A 19,181-nucleotide genomic window follows, 5' to 3' on the forward strand; every position below is an offset into this window, starting at 1 on the left:
AATAAACATGAATGAACGAACTGGAGAAAGGGCCAGAAGGTAGCGTGAGCTCTTTAATCTGTTTATTGATAAGGACACGCGCTCACAGTCTCTACAGCCAATAGAAAGATCGGGTAGGCGTGGCTTATATGCGAAAGGGCGTGGTCTATCAGAACATTACACTCTTTCTGTAGAGGAATAAAGGACCGAGACCTCCTTGATAATTCATGAGCACATATGCTGTTTATATCATACTGGATGACGGACGGCGCATCCAATGGCAGGACCGTTTGGGCGTGTCTCTTATGAAACGGGGCGTGGATTTAGATAACGCCATGCTTGGTGGCGCACGCGGCAGCTCAGCAGGAGAGTTCGGGTTCATGTTCATGTTCATGTTCGGACAGCTGTTGGAGGTTTAGATTAACATTAAAGGTAATGAACGACTGACACTTTCACATACAGACTGACTGATCGCTTGCGGGTTGTATTTAAAGGGACCGCCCGGCGCAAGCTTTATATAAAGCTCATGTCTCATCAGAGATCATGTTACATACAAATCTGGTATAGATTCCACAAAGATACACGTTTGCATGTAATGTTTATGGATCAGAGCGTCTCCCGCATGCTTCAGTGAGTTCTCGTGTGTGTAGACCAGCGTGCATGAATGTGATCTGTTGAACACGTGCACAGGAATCATGGTGAACCAGAGATCTGATGCGACCTGGCAGTCCTGTAAGAGCGACTCCAGCGGCACCAGCAACAGCGGCGAGAGCTCGAAAGAGAGTTCCAGATGTTCCACACCGGTGCTGGACGCCGACCGCACCGACCGCCTGCGGGACAAGATGAGGCGCAGGATCGAGTCCGGTGACCGCTGGTTCTCGCTGGAGTTCTTCCCTCCTCGCACCTCATCTGGAGCTGTCAATCTCATCTCCAGGTACGCGCGCCCGCGGTCAGTCAAATGAACGGAGTCGGTCTCCCGCAGCGCTTCATTGTTCTTTGTTGACGTGCGCTAGATTTGACCGGATGGGTTCCGGTGGTCCTCTCTTCATTGACATCACCTGGCATCCGGCTGGAGATCCGGGCTCGGATAAAGAAACTTCTTCCATGATGATAGCGAGCACAGCGGTGAATTACTGCGGCCTGGAGAGCGTCCTGCATCTGACCTGCTGTAACCAGACCAAAGACAAGATCACCGGCCATCTGGACAAAGCCAAGCGTCTGGGCTTAAAGAACATCATGGCTCTCAGAGGAGGTTTGTTTCTCCAGACGTGGTGTATAACATGTCAAATAACATGTGTGAAATGTGCAGTATGCATACTGTAGCAATGTAGTTGAAGGGAACTGTCTTGTTTTGTAGATCCCGTTGGAGCAGACTGGGTGGAGGAGGACGGAGGTTTCAGTTACGCTACAGATCTGGTCAAACACATTCGCTGTGAATTTGATGATTACTTTGATATCTGCGTCGCAGGTGAGCGACTCACACACACACACACACAGAGTGCATCATTATTACAGTGTGTGAACATTTGTCGTTATGATTGACAGGTTATCCCACGGGTCATCCGGAGGCAGAGAGCTATGAAGTGGACCTCAGACATCTGAAGGAGAAAGTGGACGCTGGTGCTCACTTCATCGTCACTCAACTCTTCTTCAGAGCGGAAACCTTCCTCAAGTTCGTCAAAGACTGTCGGGCCATTGGCATCACCTGCCCTATACTCCCGGGAATCTTCCCTATCCAGGTACACTCATACGTGCATAGATCATCCCACATGTACGGGACTTCTTGTCTTCAGGACACATTCATGACCCGCTTTCACAGACGAGGCTCATCTTAAGGCAGGACTAGGCCTTAGTTAAATTAGGATATTTTTTGTCAATGCCTTAAATAGAAATATGACGTATTGAGACGAAACAATGGTAATGAAATATTTAAGACGGCTCGAACTTCCATTCGAGTCTGAGACTAGTCTTGAGCCTTGTCTGTGAAAGCGGCATGTGTCTTTAAATGGCACTAGCGCTGGCCCAATGTGGGAGTGAATGAAACGCATGTGGTGTCGTGGGTGCAGGGTTATCACTCACTGCGTCAGCTGGTCAAACTGTCTAAACTGGAAGTGCCGGAGGAAATGACGCAGGTGATGGAGCCCATCAAAGATAATGACGCTGCCATCCGCAGTTACGGCATCCATCAGGCGGTGGAGATGTGTAAGATTCTGCTGGCCAGCGGCGAGGTGCCTGGACTTCACTTCTACACGCTCAACAGAGAGGTGGCCACTGTAGAAGTTCTCCGACAGTTGGGCTTATGGGCTGAAGATCCACGGTACCTCATTCAAAACCACTCTGTCTGTCTCCAAATGATCTTTAGCTACAAATGTCTCTGTCGTAGATGGCCTCCAGTGCTTTATTGCTTTCAACCGGTCCATTCTTGACCTGTCAGTAATGTTAATGTGGACGTGTCATGATTTGACGTTCAGGCGTCCTCTCCCGTGGGCCATCAGCGCTCATCCCAAGCGTAAGGTGGAAGACGTCAGGCCCATCTTCTGGGCTTCCCGACCCAAGAGTTACATCTATAGAACACAGGACTGGGACGATTTCCCCAACGGAAGATGGTAGGAACTCTCTCTTTCTCCCTCTCTCTCTCCCTCTCTGTATCTCTCTCTCTCTCCCCGAGTGTGATGTCAAATGTGTGTTCATCTGTTGTTCAGGGGGAACTCTGCCTCACCAGCGTTTGGAGAGCTGACAGACTATTATCTGTTCTACCTGAAGAGTAAATCTCCTAAAGAAGCTCTGCTGCAGATGTGGGGCGAGGAACTAACCAGTGAGGAGAGCGTGTATGAAGTCTTCACCAACTACATCAGCGGCCAGGCCAACCGCAGCGGACACAAGGTATCAGAACACATACGAGCAATGACACACAAGTGTTTTGTAGAAGAAGAGTCATGTGACAACACGCTTCGCCACAAACAAGTCAAGACCAGACTGTACGTGTTACTTCAGGTTACATTTTCATCCACTGCCACGCTGTACAACACTGCAGATGTGCCTCGTCCAGTCAGAATTTCAATTTACAGTTTGAAACAGTTTTGTCAACTGATGCCATGTTTGCATACAACAATTTGAGGGCTGTTAAACAATTAAGTGAATCCAGAATTAAAGTTTGTGTTTACATAATATGTCTGTCTACTCTGTGTATATTAACTTTGTATTGTTAAACACAAAAACATTTTTATATTTAAGAAAAATATAAACATTATACATCATTTAAATGACATATACATACAAACAACCAAATGTTTCCTGAATATATGCATGTATGTGTTTATAAATACAAAATGAATATGCTGAGTACACTGACGTATTGTATATTATGTAAACACAAACATTTATTCTGGACTACATTTTTCACATTCCATCGTTGAACATTTTTGATTGAAAGTGAAAGATTTGCTGTGCAGGTGATGTGTTTGCCGTGGAATGATGATCCTCTGGCTCCAGAGACCAATCTGCTGAAGGATGAGCTGGAGAAGGTGAACCGCAGAGGAGTTCTCACCATTAACTCTCAACCCAACATCAACGGCAAAGCCTCCTCTGATCCCATCGCGGGCTGGGGTCCGGCGGGGGGATACGTCTTTCAGAAGGTCAGAAAAAAAAAAACACACGGTTATGCTTCACAGAAAAACCTCATATGGGTTTAAAGTAAAGTGTTTTTGTGGACTGTAGTCAAGCTGTGGTCTGTGTGTGATGTGAAACCAGCTCTTTTCTTCAGCGTGTTTGTCTGTTAACAGGCGTACATGGAGTTCTTCACGTCGAGTGAAAATGTTACGGCTCTTCTGCAAGTTCTGAAGAAGTACGAGCCCCGTGTGAACTATCATATAGTGAACGTGCAGGTACTCTTCTCCTCACAGGGACACGTTACAGCTCACCCACAAATCATCACTTACTGTTACTCACTCTTAAGATGTTTATGAACAAACACTTTGTAACAAATCTCCATTAAGAGGAAGGAAGGAGGCGGGAACCGGCAAACATTTAAACATTTAATAAAGTAAATGTTAAAAGCCCCTCACGGACGACCGCCGGCGAACAAAACATAATATAAATACAAACATAACACAAGTTCGGGCCCGGTCCTCTCTCTTCGACGGTCCGGTCGCTCGTTCCTTTTATATGCTCCCCATCTCCTACGTGATTCGAGGCTGGTGTGCGCACAGCTGGCGCTAATTCACAATTACTCACCGGACTCGAACCACGGTCTCGCCCCGCCTACTCTACTACATACCCCCATCACCCCTCACAGGCCGGGGGGTACCCCCGCGACTGTGCAAGCTCCCTCCCCCTCCTTCGGGGGGTGGGGGGTATGCAGCGACGAGACAACGGAGACGGGAGCCCTCGGAGCGAGCGGAAAGAGAGAGGGGAGAGAGGAAAAAAATAAATAAAGTCCGGTTCCCCGACATGCTGCCGCTCGTTCCTCAACCAGCCGGAGTACTCTCCTTCGCGGTGCCTTGCGGTGGCCCTGGGGCTTCGGTGGACGGCTCGACCGTCCGCCCCCTGGCGGCCGGTGGTGGCTCCTCCTTTATCTGGGAGTCGGGGCGGGTTCCCCGTCCCCTGCTCCTCCCCCTTGGGCGGACGGACGCAGGCTCCGGCCTCTGGCAGGCGGTGGCCGCACTCGGCACTCGGCACTTCCGCCTCCTGCTCCTCCCCTCGGGGGACGGACGCAGGCTCCGGCCTCTGGCGGACGGCGGCAACCCCCCCGCTCCCGCTTGGACGACAGCCACCCCACCTCGACCCAGGGGCGCGGCAGCAAAGGTCGCCGTTCCACCGAAGCTTTGACGGTGGCCGCACTGTGCACTTCCGTTTCCCAGAGCCACCGCTTCGGGCAGCCACTGGCGGACGCCCTTCGTCCGCGCTGCCCGAACTCTCTGGCACCGCGAGGCCACTCGGCGGCGAGGACTCTCCGACAGCATGTCTCTCCTTCCTCCCGGGTTTCGGCACCAATGTAACAAATCTCCATTAAAAGGAAGGAAGGAGGCGGGAACCGGCAAACATTTAAACATTTAATAAAGTAATATAACAGCCGGTGGCCCCTCACGGACGACCGCCGGCGAACAAAACATAATATAAATGCAAACATAACACAAGTTCGGGCCCGGTCCTCTCTCTTCGACGGTCCGGTCGCTCGTTCCTTTTATATGCTCCCATCTCCTACGTGATTCGAGCCCGCTGTGCTAACAGCTGGCGCTCATTCACAATTACTCACCGGACTTGAACCACGGTCTCGCCCCGCCTACTCTACTACACACTTCTACTACTAGCTACTAGTAGTGGAGATGGTGGTCTAGTGGGTTAAACCACTGAACTGGTAATCAAAAGGTTGCTGGTTCGATCCCAGCAGCCACCACCAGTGTGTCCTTGAGCAAGACACTTTACTCCATGTTGCTCCAGGGGGATTGTCCCTGTAATAAGTGCACTGTAAGTCGCTTTGGATAAAAGCATCTGCCAAATGACTAAATGTAAATGTAAATGTACTACTACAGCAGGAACATAATCTACTGTGGTAGTCAGAGGTGTGACAGAACTGTTTAGCTTCCAACATTCTTTAAAGATGAGGTAACACACAGTTTCTGCCAATCTCATATTAATCTTGAGTGCCTATAGAGCATTATTACACAAGTCGTATCTTCAAAGAGTGTTTAGTTTGATCACATTTATAGAAGAGAGATACAGCTTTACCATTTTTCTGGGAAACACAAGATGTTGGAGGCGTTCAGGAGGGACTACACGACAAGCACACAACAAATCGTTGCATTATTCCCTTTGTGTTGTTTACATTATGAACGTACGCACTGATTGCCAACACAACACAGACATATGACTCAATTTGACTTACCACATGTGGTTCGTATCTGGCATCTTTTAACGCTGGGACCGCACACAAATCCATGTTCAAAAAGAACATTCTGAACCTGGAGTGGATGGAGCACAGAAATACTGATTTTTAACAAGTTGACCATGTTAAGTGTGAGAAGCCAGCACCCCTAACAGTGTAAAGAAGTCAACATGATAGTCAGTTTTGAATGACAACAGAATGTACATTTTTTTTGGGGTGAACTCTTCACATAACATCTGCTCAATACTGTTTTCAGGGCAGGAATATCACAAACGCTCCGGACATGCAGCCCAGCGCTGTGACGTGGGGGATATTCCCGGGTCGTGAGATCATCCAGCCCACCGTGGTGGATCCCGTCAGCTTCATGTCCTGGAAGGTAAAGCCCTCTCAAATGTTCTGCATGTTTTAATGCGTCACGTGTTGTGATTTCAACAGATGTTCCACAGATGTTCAGAAGTGCGTCACCTGACGTTCGGTGTGTGTGTTTGACAGGACGAGGCCTTCGCGCTGTGGATCGAACAGTGGGCGAAGCTGTACGAGGACGAATCGCCCTCACGCATGATCATTCAGTACATCCATGACAACTACTTCCTGGTGAATCTGGTGGATAATGATTTCCCACTGGACAGCTGTCTGTGGCAGGTGATTGAAGACATGTTCCAGCTGCTGGACGCCCCTCCGGCCCCTCACGACGGCCCACTGTAACCTCACACAACACACAGGACACTCTCTCAGGTTTCACTTCAACATACAAGTGAAAATATGTTCAGATCACAACAATACGAGACTCCTGCCACAGGAAAAGCATTTGCCTTTGTCTTTCGAGGGACGATGGAATCGTAGACTTTTAAACCAGTTTTAAGGTATTTATAAAGGATATTTTAAGCACTACATATAGTATGACAGATACATGAGTCTCGGTCTTGGTGTATGTACAGGGAAAAAGTGTATACGTCATATTTTGTGTAAGTATATTTTTGCACATAATGTCAAATTCAAATCAGAATGAATTGAGTACAATAAATATTACTGTATGATGCCACTTAATGATCGGCCTATTAACTAGTATTTATGTTTTGAATGACAGTAACGGGAACGGCCAGTGAGATTTCTGCGTCCTTGTTTTGAGTTTCATCACAGATCAGAATGTAGTGAATGAACGATGTGAAGGGTTTTCTTTGCTCGTGTTTATTTCCAGTCACAGAGTATTTGTGTATAAAACTCAATAAACAACACTCCCGTCCCATGTGTATTAACATGATCTTGGTTTTGTTTGCATGTCATGTTTTGAAGTTCACGTTTATATGTCAAAGTCCAGGTGACTGTTGAAGTTGAAGGATTGGACGAGCTCACAACAGCAGATGTCATGTCACACCGCTGCAATCTGTGTGGAGGTTTTTATCTTCTGCACACATGAAACGTGAGGCGTGTTGGATGAAAGCCAACGGCCGTCCGATCTCTGCACTTAAATATAGACTGTCATTCATTCACTCGCACAGTCAAAAGTCAATTTAAATGAGTAGCGGTCAGTGTGTTTTAAGAGCAGCTCCTGAAGGAACAGGTGTGTTTTAGGTGTAGTTTGTATTGAACTTTGTTAAAGCCGTGTGGAGTGTGTTCTTTCAGGTACTGGTGGCAGTTTTTGACATTGAGCGGCGCTCTGGAATGTGACAGGACTCTATAGGAGGTGTATCCTCACCAACACCTGTCAGCTCTCAGGTGATCTGTTTCAAAGGTCGCCACCTTTCCGGCAGAGTGCACAGAGCCCTGTGAGCTAGAGCTTCTAGTAAAATTATGAACGATGGTAAAATGACTTCACATAATGTAATGTCTTTTAAAGTCGAACACATTGTTTATTGAACGGACACAACATCAGCGGTGCTCCAGCTGTAACACAGAGCAAACTGACATCACATTCATCAGAAATCATCATTAATGTACAGTCCATACTGACATTAATACAGAAAAAATCTGGTAGGGATAAGATGGGCCATTCTACGTTCAAGAACACATCTATGACTACAGTGCTTATAGAGAAGCGCTCCTGTTCTCTTGTGTGTCTAATAGTGCAGATCATGTCTGCAATGACATCAATATACAGATCCGTCTGAACACTCTCTGTGAAATAAACCGCTTTCGGTGAATTATAGTGTGTGGATTAACTACTGTAGGCACACACCTTATAAAAGTCAGTATTTAATGAAAGGTCACATAAACGATTTAAAAAAATCTGCTTTGATGAATTAATGCTCGGTATTATGAATGTATATATAAATACTATTTTATTTGCATTCATTTTTTGAACAGGGTGAAGGTTTTGTCCTCTGTGGACTAATCCAGAGCTGAGAAAATCATTCTTCATCCTGTGAACCCATTAATGCCCGTTCTCTGGAACTGATCTTACATTTGTGTTTTTATTGGTATAAATGGGACTCAAATGTCAGAGGATGATTTGAAGTGTTCTGGTCTGCCTTCGTTATCTTCTGAGAAAACTCAAATAACGATAAATGTTGACATCAAAAAGACTTCCTGAATGCGAGACTGCTCACATTTAAATGACAGTTGACACTAACAAGAGTTAATGTGCATGAGAGTTTATTTATGAGCGCACAGGTTTGAGATCAGTGTGACCTCACGGCTGTTCCGTTTATCTGGGGTCAACATGACCACACTGCTTCACCTCAACCATCTCTCTCTCCTCCTCCACTCCTGTCAAATATCCATTCAGATGATCTTTCTCATGGTTCTTAAAATAAGAATATAAAAGAATGATTGTGTGACAATACAACAGTGGAGAGTTGAGATGTGTGAAGAGAGATGAATGGACACAATCTGCCTCTGAATGAAAGTCAATGGGGTTCAGTGTTGTTCTTCTGTGTTGTGCTGAAGAAAGAAACTCAGACAGGTTTGACATGAGCACAAGTAAACCTTCTTATCTTTGTCACTTTAAGACATGAATCATTATCACACTAATGTGCCTGGGTATATGCACACAGCGTGATGATGTCACTTCTGCTCGAATCCCAGCCAGCTAAACTTTAGTTGAGGTTAAATGATCAGTCTTTATTTGGGGGGGCCACAAAGCACTGTATTCTACACAGAGGGGGCTTCACGATGAAAAGGTTTGAGAATCACTTTCATGTTGTCCCGGGTCATTAAACTGTCCTCCACAATCTTTGCTTTCTCAGCATTTCTGTATATTTGACTCATGTCCAGCAGTAACTGTATGATGTAGAGATTCATCTGTTTACATTGAGGACCATCAAGAGACTCAAACACAACTATTACAATAGATAGAAACATTCAGTGCTGCTCATGAAGTCAACACCATTCATTTAAAGTCAGGTGTGTGTAAAACCTCTGAAATGTCAACTGGTGTAAATTGTTTATATTTCATTTCTTGAGAAACATATATGTGTTTTTATAACTTTTGAAAGATATTACTAAATGAAAACATAAATATATGAAAAAAAAATGAAGACAGTTCTATGATAAGACAAGAAACCCTTAAACGATTATGACAAAACATCAAAACTGTCATTGATTGAACACATCAGGGGCGTGTCACTTTGACCTGGGCTATATTTAGAAATTCTGTTATTATTCTTTGGTTATGTGCTTTGTTAAAATAATTTAATCAGGGCAGGACTAAATTAAAATAAATCTTTAATTTGAAAAATTCCCAAATTGTCAGCATTTTCCAGTTTCTGCAAGGGGGATGTAAACTTTTGACTTTAACTGTATGTGACATCAAATATTATTTAAGTAAAAAGTAACCTAAAAGTAGTCAGATTACGTCATGAAAAATATGTAATCCAAGAGATTATATTATTGACTACAAGTTTTGTCATGTAATTCACAATCAGTAACTGATTGAAATTCATAAGTAATGTACCCAGCTGTATGTAAATGACTGTAAAAGATTTGTGCTACTGGACCAGAACTAGTTTGTAAAGGAATTGCAGGGGGCTTGTGAGTTGAAACTGTGAACTGTCTGTCTATGAGCATTGTTTTCATTGCTTTGAAAAAGTTCAATTGAAAAGAAATGTTACAGGTTGACAAAAAACAATAGTAAGACCTATGTAAAATACTACTGTAAAATAAAAACTTAAGAACAGATGGGATATCTGTGGCTGTATTCAGTGTGTTGTGTTGTAGAGACCTGTAGGGGGCAGTGTTGATCAGAACACTTTATAGGTTCAATAGAAAAAAGAATTCCCTGTAACATACAGAATAAATACACTGGATTAGGCCCATGAAAGATGATAGTTTGCAGTTTTTGTGTTGTGTGTTAATCAAGTTCTGATGTGTTGGTTTATAGTCTCAGATAATCAACTGTGTCTGTGTTTTAAAATATATATGAACATTACACACAAGAAAATCTTCTTAGCATCTGTCAGATGGAGTGCAGAAGACATATCTGACCCAATCACGGGGAAAAACAAAAGGGCATTCTTGAGACTTATTCTAGTGAGTGAGAATAGAGAGTATTGTGTTATTCCTCAGAGTTCATAGTGTTGTGAGACAATGTTAGTAAAACATTTATATCGTTGATTATTTTCTATTATTATACAATAATACATTTGTTCTGTTGTAATTATAAGAGTAAAATCAGAGTATATGTGTCAGATGTCTACATGTGATTTCAACAAATTTGAAAAAAGATTTCAATTGCTTAAACATGGTTTCCTAAATAAAGTGTAAAGCAGAGTTAACTGCATGTGTCTGTGATTTTGTCATGAACTACATGAGATTTGAGTAAAAGTGATTTTCCCCCTATAATACATCAAATGTTTCGGGAAATATTTTTTCAGTGGCCTCAAATAAAATGGGTTTACAGTACAACACAGTTTAATGAGGCAATAGTAACATGGTATATACCAAGGTGTGTTTAAATACTTGATTCTGATTGGCACGTCAGTTTGATCAATGTTTAAAACTAACTTGACAAAAATAACTTTTCACCTGTCTGATAAAATGTAAACATCAATAACAGCTTTAACTTGGCAAATGAGCACGTATAAACGGGATGATGCACGGCTAGCCCAAGATTATCTCTTACATGCAGCATATAGATTCTTGCTCTGATGTCTGTCTGTTCTTTAGCACAATACTGATCCACAGAAAAGACTGCAATCCAGAATATGTTTGACGTTTGTGCTGCTTGTGTTTAGAAAGGACAGTGACATTGAAACAAATCATTGACTCACATCCGGTTGACTTCAAAAATGTGTGCATCTTGACCGTCACACGTCACAACATGTTGAATTACTGTCGACACTTCCAGAGAGTGTTTTACCAGCGCAGACACTGCGCTCATATTTACTTCAGCATTCATTCATTTTTCTTTCATCATAATCACTCCTGTGATGTTTCTCAAAGATATAGAGATATGTTAAAACATGCCAACTAAATGTTTTCAACTCCAGCGTCATCTGTTTCTACAATACACTTATTCAATCCCATAATTATAAGACATGTGCAAACATCAGAGATGCCGATTGAAAGCCTTTGTCTCATCTTCACAACCTGAGCATTTCCTTACAGGGTTTATCTACAAATCTGCAGAATTAAAGCTGGAGGATGTGTTTTTGATGTACAGTATGAGCAGTATATTTGACACATTGTTGTGTCGTATCTATGAACATTTCATTCAACACACCAGTGGAACATTCCAGAACATCTTTACACCACAGTCAGGAGTGAATCTCACTTTACATCTTACTCAACATTTTACACAAACGACTACATTCAACTTCAACTGTTCAAGATCATAAACGAAGATATTATTCATAAAACTATTCTTTAAATGTATGAATAACTACAAAAGAGCATCTGCTCAGTACATCATCACTGTGAATACAAACAATTCTATTCAAAGCCACACACAGCAAGTTTTGAAACGGTCTCAAGCAACTGGGCTTAACAACGGAAAATATTGTCAATGAAAGTTTTATGTCAGGATATTTCTGTCTTCAATGTCTCACCTTCAAACAACACAGCTCCTAAATATCTTTTCGATCTACTTGTTGTCCACAATCCATCTAGAATATCACTCGGATCACAAAACATTTCGTGTCTGTACCACCATCTTACCTCCAGCGCTGTGAAACATCAATAGCTGAATACAAATCCATGATAAAATCACACATTTTTCGTGCTTTTAATTCTCTGGACATTTTATGTTTTTTTTACCCCTTTTTTTCAGGACAGCACTTTGACCAATCAAGATTTATTTTTAAGTGTAATTTATAAACAAAGGTTAGCTATGATACACATAACAGTGTATAAATATACATTACTGTATGCTTTTCTTCTTATTTACGACAGAAAAACAGGTGCTGTGATTTATTACAGTAATGGGCTCAGCGGCACATGATGTGTTTGGTGAATATGCTCAGAACCCTCGATTATTCTGCCGATCGTAGAGTTCTGTGCTACTACAGGAACAATAGTTACTAAAACACCCAATTTTACAGCTCACTTTGTTGATGCTTGTTTGCTTTTTATAGATATATTTATTTATGTTTACTTAATGTTATAATGACATGTAATCTTATGCAAATATCCTTTCAAATACAGTGGAACAGCACTTCTATATATCACTGCTGTGTGTGTCTGCTCTTTTCTCAGTTTCCCATTCCTCTGTGTTTGAAGTGTTTCCAACCCGAAACTGAAGAGGGTTCTTGCAGCACATGCAGAAGTATCGCGTGCATAGAGCCCATTTAACACAGATAACTGAGCTCATCCCCTCAAAACCCAACATAACAAACTGTGAGAAACATCAAATCAACAAAAACAGTGCAAGCACCTCATGTTCTGTAAATATTACATTCTCATTTTATTCATTTACAAGTCATTTACTGTAAGTACTATTACAATGAAATTTACAATCACAGTTATCTTCACAAATTCTGTACAAAATATCCAGCATGTGACTTTTAATTTAAATGCAATGTTTTACACACGGATGGGGAGTCTGGATTTACTGGTAGCATCTCAGGTACACCAGCCTGTGAGGCTGAAACTTCTCTCGACACAGAGGACATTCAGTCTGACACACAAAGAGCCGTCAGTCACAATACAGCACACACCTGAAACACCACTCAGTGACCTGAACGTCTTACCTTTGTGTTACACCACTCAGTGATGCACTCCCAACAGAACACATGACCACACGGGGTACACGTCGAGTGCCTGCGCTCCTCCAAACACAAGATACAGCGAGAGGAGCGACACACCGTCTCGCTCGCCTGACCACTACACACACAAAACACAGACACACGCACACAAGTTTCTCTCTTAATAAAAACACACCTATACCCTCATACCCACTGATTCTAGAGCTGGGCAAAAAAATCGGAAAAATCCATTAACAGGGATCAGAATCCTGATCTATTACATTCTGTTTAAATGAAACGGTTCAAAGGAGTCCATTGAGTGCAGTATTACGGTGATTCTATGAGCCGACTTCACAGCCGTGAATTGATTTTCATCATATTTCCACAAGCACTGAACATTCACTAACGTGGATGTTATTGCTTCTACTATCCACTGGATGTCACTTTTGGTATGGTTCCTTCATTGTTTCATTAACATGGCGGATGTGTTGAATTTAACATCATCTTCACATGACAGTCAGATGTTCATATGATTGGAGTCTCTCTTTACAGCTAATATTGTGAGTGATACTATACCTTAAATGTAAAATAACCTGATCCTGTTTGATCAAGATATGAGGCTCTTCTGTTTCAATATACTTAAGTGCGTTTCAAGTTTAATATACAGATTTGTGGTTATTGATTTCATTTTTTAATTCACCATTGTAATCTGATATTATTGATCTATTAGAAATACTGTATTAAATCTATAATCATTGATTCCAACATCAGAATGGATATCAAGCCCTATTCAATCCCATGATGCATCACAATAACGGGAATACCTGGGAAGCAGGTTCCTGTGTTGTGTCCACTGGTGTCGAGCTCTCTGTCTCTGTCGCAGGTTCTTCAGCTGTAGTGTGAGAGTGATGACCAGCTGCAGGAGAGAGAGCGCCCCCAGCACACCATAACTCTTCCTGATCCTCGGCTCGTCCTCGTACGCACTTCTCACCCTCACCTGCAGACAAACACGTGAGAACACAATCACACACGTCAAAGCTCCTTCACTCCTCAGCCATGAGTCAGCTTAAGGTATGATCTATTTCTATAGCATATATCCACATGCTTCAATGTTTCAAAGTGCAATCTGATCATTCCATTATACTAATCCCTCAGTCGAGTTATTACTCCACTCTACTAGTCGTGGGTTATGTAACAGTAACTCACGTATTGCACACCCGCAGCTCTTTTACTGATGTGATAAAAGGTTCCAGTGATGTAGAAGAGAGCCACATGGAGACGGTAGAAGAGAGTGATTCCCTGCTGCAGGGCAAACACCAGCGGGAGCAAAGACTTCCTCTGAGCTTCAGTCAACATCCCCACCACTCTGTGAATCCAGAACCTGAGGTGTGACGCCGGGCTCCAGGTTCTGCTCACCTCTCGCGCCTCCGTCTCCAGCTCGTTCTCCACACAGATGAAGATCTTGTCCAGGACATACGGCACGAACGCGTGAAAGAGGACAAGTGCCGTCCGGCGTCCTCTGGAGGGGATTCTCCTCTGACTGGGGTCCACCTGTATGATGTTGACATACTCCTCACCCAGAGTCTGATATCCTGAAGACAACAGAGTCGTGAAACACACGTGCAGCTCACGAACATGACATCTGCAGGTGTGAAACACATCTCTCACCAGATAATGTTGTGAGGACATAGTAGGTCAGATCAGACAGCAATTCAATCTCTTTCTTCCACTGAAGCCAGCGTCTGGAACCTCACCCAGAAAAACACGAAGCGTTATAAACAGCGACGTGTCTCTCCAGTGTATATAAATAAACCACATCACTGCTAGAACATAATATATATATATATATATGACAGGTACAGTCAATGATATCAAATGATTTGAGAAGATCGGAGAGACATCACGAACTGTGACTAAATAACATGCGAAACACTAGATGGGCTTACAATATACACGCAATTTAAAGTGTTTAATGATTTTTAAAGCGCGTGAGCCGTGTTTTCCTCACCAGCGCACGCGTGGACGAGCTCGTTGGATTGGTTACTGAGATTACTGTGGTAAAACTCATCTTTCTGACAGCTGCGGATCACCTGAGGCTGGTTCGCGGGGATTAAAGGCATCGCTTAGTCTCATCGACACCTGTCAACGACCAGCATTTACACTTTACACGTCAGAACTCACAAAAACACGCGGTTTATGGAGATCATGTCGAGTTCTTTACTGTACGCGCTCCTAACACGCTTCCGGGTTTACTCACGTGATTCTCACACGAGCTCTCCATTGGTCAACTGGTTCGCAAGCTTTGCTGGTTAGATGCCACTATTTTGAAAAAGGAATAAATGGTTTTAATGTTTCTTAACATCTGTATCAGCGTCATAAACTTCAGATAGTGTCAAAAATAAATTAAATTAATGAATCGACTGCAACGTCCGGTCGATCTTTGGACATCTGCAGGTCATTACGTGCCATTGTTCGATGGCCTTCATCAAAATCTTTGAAAACACAACATTGAGGTTTATTAAATATATTCGAGACGCTCATATTTCTTCATTTATAAACAGAATATGCTTTTTAGATTTAAATAATTCATATGTGGTCACGTGACTGGGTTGTGATCGATTATAATGCAGTTTCTTTATTCTGAAACATTTTGATTTTATTTTATCAACGACATATAAGAAAATCTATTTATTTAGACACTTGTTAAACGGTTGTTAGACAGCAGCAACAACATAAACTTAACTTCCGGTAGACCTCTGCAAAGAATCTAGAACTGTTTACTATATATTTAAAGTCATTTAATATACAATAAAATATGAATATAAACAATATGAATATAAATGAAGTATCAAATAAATGTGGTATATTATGACTAATCACAGACCGGAAGTAAACCTCGGGCCATGCGGGTGCGGCAGATGAAACTGTCATCATTTAATTAAATGTGTTCATCAGAATTAAACGAGAAACGTCCATTTCTTCATGTAGATCAGCAGAAGAACATGAGCAGCTGTGTGAAATGTTGTTGTGTGTTTATTTCCAGAGAACAAACAATCTTATGTTCGGGCGTCGCAGCGGTGAGATTCTTAACGCGACCGGACAGAGAAGAGCCCAGAGGACATTTAGCCAAACCGTAGCTTTTAACTGTAATTTACTTTGTTTCATAAACTTATGACATGTCGTGGAATCTATTGCTGGTCGCAGTAGAATATCCGGGTAATATAAACTCATTTACAATACTCAACGTACAATGATATGAATTTGAAGACACCCGTTTTAATATTGGGACGGTGTGACTGTGAATCGAGACATTGAGTCTCTCTCTCTCTCTCTCTCTCTCTCTCTCTCTCTCTCTCTCTCACTCACTCTCACTCACTTTTTTCCAGCTTCACGGCATCACGCCTGCATCAGAAATGAACACATTTGATACTTAGAATGAAATGATATATTATTATTATAAACTATATAAAACATGATATCTCTTCAGTGTGAATTGAGACAGTAACTTTGGCTCAGGAGAATTACAACATGAAGTTATTATGATTGTCTGAATAACAATGCTAACAGTTTGAGTATTGATAATGAAATGAGATTCATTGGAGATGTGTTTAGGCTCATTCTAGTCTCTCGCTCTCTTCTTGGAGCACAAAGACCAGCTTCTTTCAGCAGCTTGTAAAACCGGTTTCTTTGTTCCTCTAATGCAGTGTGATCAATCACGGCCATTAACATTCACAACACACATCTCTATCGGCCGTCCTCTTTCTGTTGACTCTTCAGCTGAGGACGATGATGTTTTTCTCCTGGTGACAGACAGACAGATGAGAGCTCGTCCTCAGACTCCTCACAGAGCAGCATTCCATCCAGCTCAGGTAAGATGAGCAAAGATATACATTCATCATCTGTGGCTCTTTAGACTGAGATGTAGTTCAATCGTTCATGTTGTTGCTGAAAGATGGAGATGTGGAATCTCAGTCAACATTCATCATGATTCGTGTAGTGCTGCTCACCGTACCAACTGACGTTTTGTGTGATGGAGAAATGCTTCTACAAGATTTGTTTTGGAGTTTATATGTCTTGTAGATGAGCAGTTTTACCTTGAACCTGTATGAAGCACAAAAGATCAAACTACGCATGTCATGTTTACAGCGGGGCAATAAAATCTGCACCGATGTTCTGAGCCGTTCGCTGGAAAGAACTTTGAACCTTGAGTTTGATTTATGAGCTGAAGAGAGACTCCAAGAACACACACAGTCTGATCTGACAGAACACAAAACACACATCTGTCAGTCAGAAAATCTCCCTATTTCACAATATAGCATAGTCAACAAGTATCGTATAAACTATCTAGACGTATAGTACACACTGTGTGGTTTTAGAGATGAGATGTTAAGAGTTTATACTCCACCCCGTATCCCTCCCACCTGTCTGAAGAGTCCCGTGTCTTTACTTGTCCCATTTGCGCAGGGCAGGAGAAGAAGAGAAGTGTTGCGTCAACGAGCTTTCAAATGACAACCTGAAGCTGTTCTCCTCTCTCCTGAACGACAGCACACATCGGCGTACACGCTTCTCTTTCACCAAAGGTAACCTCTATACTTTCACTTTTGCACGTTCAGATGTGACGGCCCATCGTGTGTTTCTGGACTTTCTTTATGAGCAGTTTGTTCATTTCTGTTCCTCTGAGACTTTTGTCCTGTGAAATTCAACACTTTCCACCTGAATGCTCGGGCACAAACACTATCAAGACTGCAGGAACGCGCAAACCTATAACAAGGTCACAGCTCTGATTGAAAACATCAACATTAAAGTCACAGATTTATTTTTATTACGACATTTGAAGTGCATCATTCATGCTGTTGAAAAGTGTGATTCTTTTTTTGTTAATGTGAATCACAGCGCTTAAGTTCAGTCCATTATGATGTGAACCGTCCTAAAACACTTTTCAGTTTCAGTGTAATGAGTCAAATCTGAGCCAGATCAGGAGCGGTTTACTGGGATGTGATCTGTTCAAGTTGAAGCGGTGTATATCCACAGAGAACACCTTTCTCTCATTGATGTGTAAAAATGAGTGTCTCAGTGACTTCTGTGTCTGTTTTCTGTGCAAATCCCAAGCACAAGAGTGTGTGTTAGATGTAAGAGAAAAGGTCTTTTGTGGATCACTTCAGCACACATGGAGTGCACGCTGCGTCCCGTGTCTGCTCTGTAATTTCACGTAGACTAGAAAAACAGGAAAAGAAAAGTGAGGCAATTATAAAGCAGGGGAATGGATATCATTTGGGCTTTGCCAAACAGAAATGGGAATCTTGACCTACAGATATATCTGTGGTTTCAGATCTAGCTCAGAGAGAGAGAGAGAGAGAGCGTATGTGTCGTACATGTGTTTCACAACAGATGTTGAATATCAAATCTTAGTAGAACGTTGTGTCGTGTGTTTTGTTGGTTTGGTATCAGATCTGTTGTTACACTGTCTATTGTCTGCTTTGTGTTGTGTACCGGCTGTGTTACTCTCATAACAAACAATGCGTCTCTGTTTATTGATAGATAAGAAACATTTGTCTGAAAGTAAATAATCTGAATGTGTGATCAGTCAAAGTTTAAACTTGTTTAAGGGCAAGGATTAGAGACACATTTGCATGTTCACTGTGTTTCCGGTAAGCACTGCGCTCATGTTAAACACACACACACACACACACGTCTGGTTTATTATCTCGGTGGAGACAGAAATCATTTTAATACTGTAAAAACTTTATATTTTATCCCCTAAACCTAAAGGTCATAGAAAACTTTTAGCATTTTTAGCTTTTTTTATAATATTGTTCTGTATGAGTTATAAGCTTTTGGGGACCATTCATGTGTATGTCCCCACCGGGATATAAAAACAAGGCCCCACATACACTCAGCTTTTGTGTGTCCTTCAGTAGTAGATTTCAAGAGATGAGACGTTACACCACACATGAGATCCTATGAAACAGCTTTCTGTGTCTCTGTTTGAACATGATCCAGTGTGATTCATTCTGAGCTGATTCAAAGAGTCATGAGTGTTTCACATCACTGTCAGATTCTCTGCCACTCAAACCTTGGCATATAATACATGACATACTTATTCATGTTATGAAGTTTATGCTCTTTACTACAGGTTTCAATAAGAAAAACAAGATATGGCCTCTTATGACTATGAATCAACACGATAAGTCAAACTATGT

General features: G+C 42.2%; 3 protein-coding genes across 4 annotated transcripts in view; 2 read left to right on the top strand and 1 right to left on the bottom strand.

Annotated features, from left to right (window-relative positions):
- Nucleotides 1-306: 306 nt before the first annotated feature.
- Nucleotides 307-7,124, top strand: mthfr (methylenetetrahydrofolate reductase (NAD(P)H)). Its single transcript, XM_056772258.1, has 12 exons — nt 307-411; nt 670-913; nt 993-1,231; nt 1,337-1,447; nt 1,525-1,718; nt 2,046-2,296; nt 2,451-2,585; nt 2,682-2,862; nt 3,432-3,614; nt 3,762-3,863; nt 6,120-6,239; nt 6,356-7,124. Exons 2-12 carry the CDS (start codon nt 675-677, stop codon nt 6,566-6,568), a joined length of 1,968 nt encoding a protein of 655 aa, XP_056628236.1. The 5' UTR covers nt 307-411; nt 670-674; the 3' UTR covers nt 6,569-7,124.
- Nucleotides 7,125-12,677: 5,553 nt separating this feature from the next.
- On the bottom strand, nt 12,678-15,221 carry pex10 (peroxisomal biogenesis factor 10). The gene is made up of 6 exons (XM_056729512.1): nt 14,990-15,221; nt 14,650-14,730; nt 14,188-14,573; nt 13,806-13,978; nt 12,988-13,120; nt 12,678-12,914 (listed from the first exon to the last, which is right to left on the bottom strand). The coding sequence occupies exons 1-6, from the start codon at nt 15,099-15,101 to the stop codon at nt 12,846-12,848; spliced, it is 954 nt and encodes a 317-aa protein (XP_056585490.1). The 5' UTR covers nt 15,102-15,221; the 3' UTR covers nt 12,678-12,845.
- Nucleotides 15,222-15,882: 661 nt separating this feature from the next.
- plch2a (phospholipase C, eta 2a) overlaps nt 15,883-19,181 on the top strand; it is an 87,425-nt gene continuing 84,126 nt past the window's right edge. Inside the window, exons 1-3 of one of the 2 annotated variants that reach the window (XM_056772489.1) lie at nt 15,883-16,197; nt 16,686-16,850; nt 17,446-17,561. The gene's annotated coding sequence lies outside the window, so the exon portion shown is untranslated. The remainder of the gene's footprint in view (nt 16,198-16,685; nt 16,851-17,445; nt 17,562-19,181) is intronic. The other variant, XM_056772490.1, reaches the window with a different exon arrangement.

The sequence above is a fragment of the Triplophysa dalaica genome, chromosome 18 (assembly GCF_015846415.1).
Source record: "Triplophysa dalaica isolate WHDGS20190420 chromosome 18, ASM1584641v1, whole genome shotgun sequence".
NCBI lineage: Eukaryota > Metazoa > Chordata > Actinopteri > Cypriniformes > Nemacheilidae > Triplophysa > Triplophysa dalaica.

Coding starts and splice junctions, on each gene's coding strand:
- pex10 (XM_056729512.1), bottom strand. CDS start 15,101: ATGCCTTTAATCCCCGCGAACCAGCCTCAGGTGATCCGCAGCTGTCAG. Junction 13,979..14,187: donor GAGCTGCGGGTGTGCAATAC/GTGAGTTACTGT, acceptor GTTTGTCTGCAG/GTGAGGGTGAGAAGTGCGTA. Junction 13,121..13,805: donor CACAGGAACCTGCTTCCCAG/GTATTCCCGTTA, acceptor TTGTGTGTGTAG/TGGTCAGGCGAGCGAGACGG.
- mthfr (XM_056772258.1), top strand. CDS start 675: ATGGTGAACCAGAGATCTGATGCGACCTGGCAGTCCTGTAAGAGCGAC. Junction 2,863..3,431: donor CCAACCGCAGCGGACACAAG/GTATCAGAACAC, acceptor TTTGCTGTGCAG/GTGATGTGTTTGCCGTGGAA. Junction 3,615..3,761: donor GGGGATACGTCTTTCAGAAG/GTCAGAAAAAAA, acceptor GTCTGTTAACAG/GCGTACATGGAGTTCTTCAC.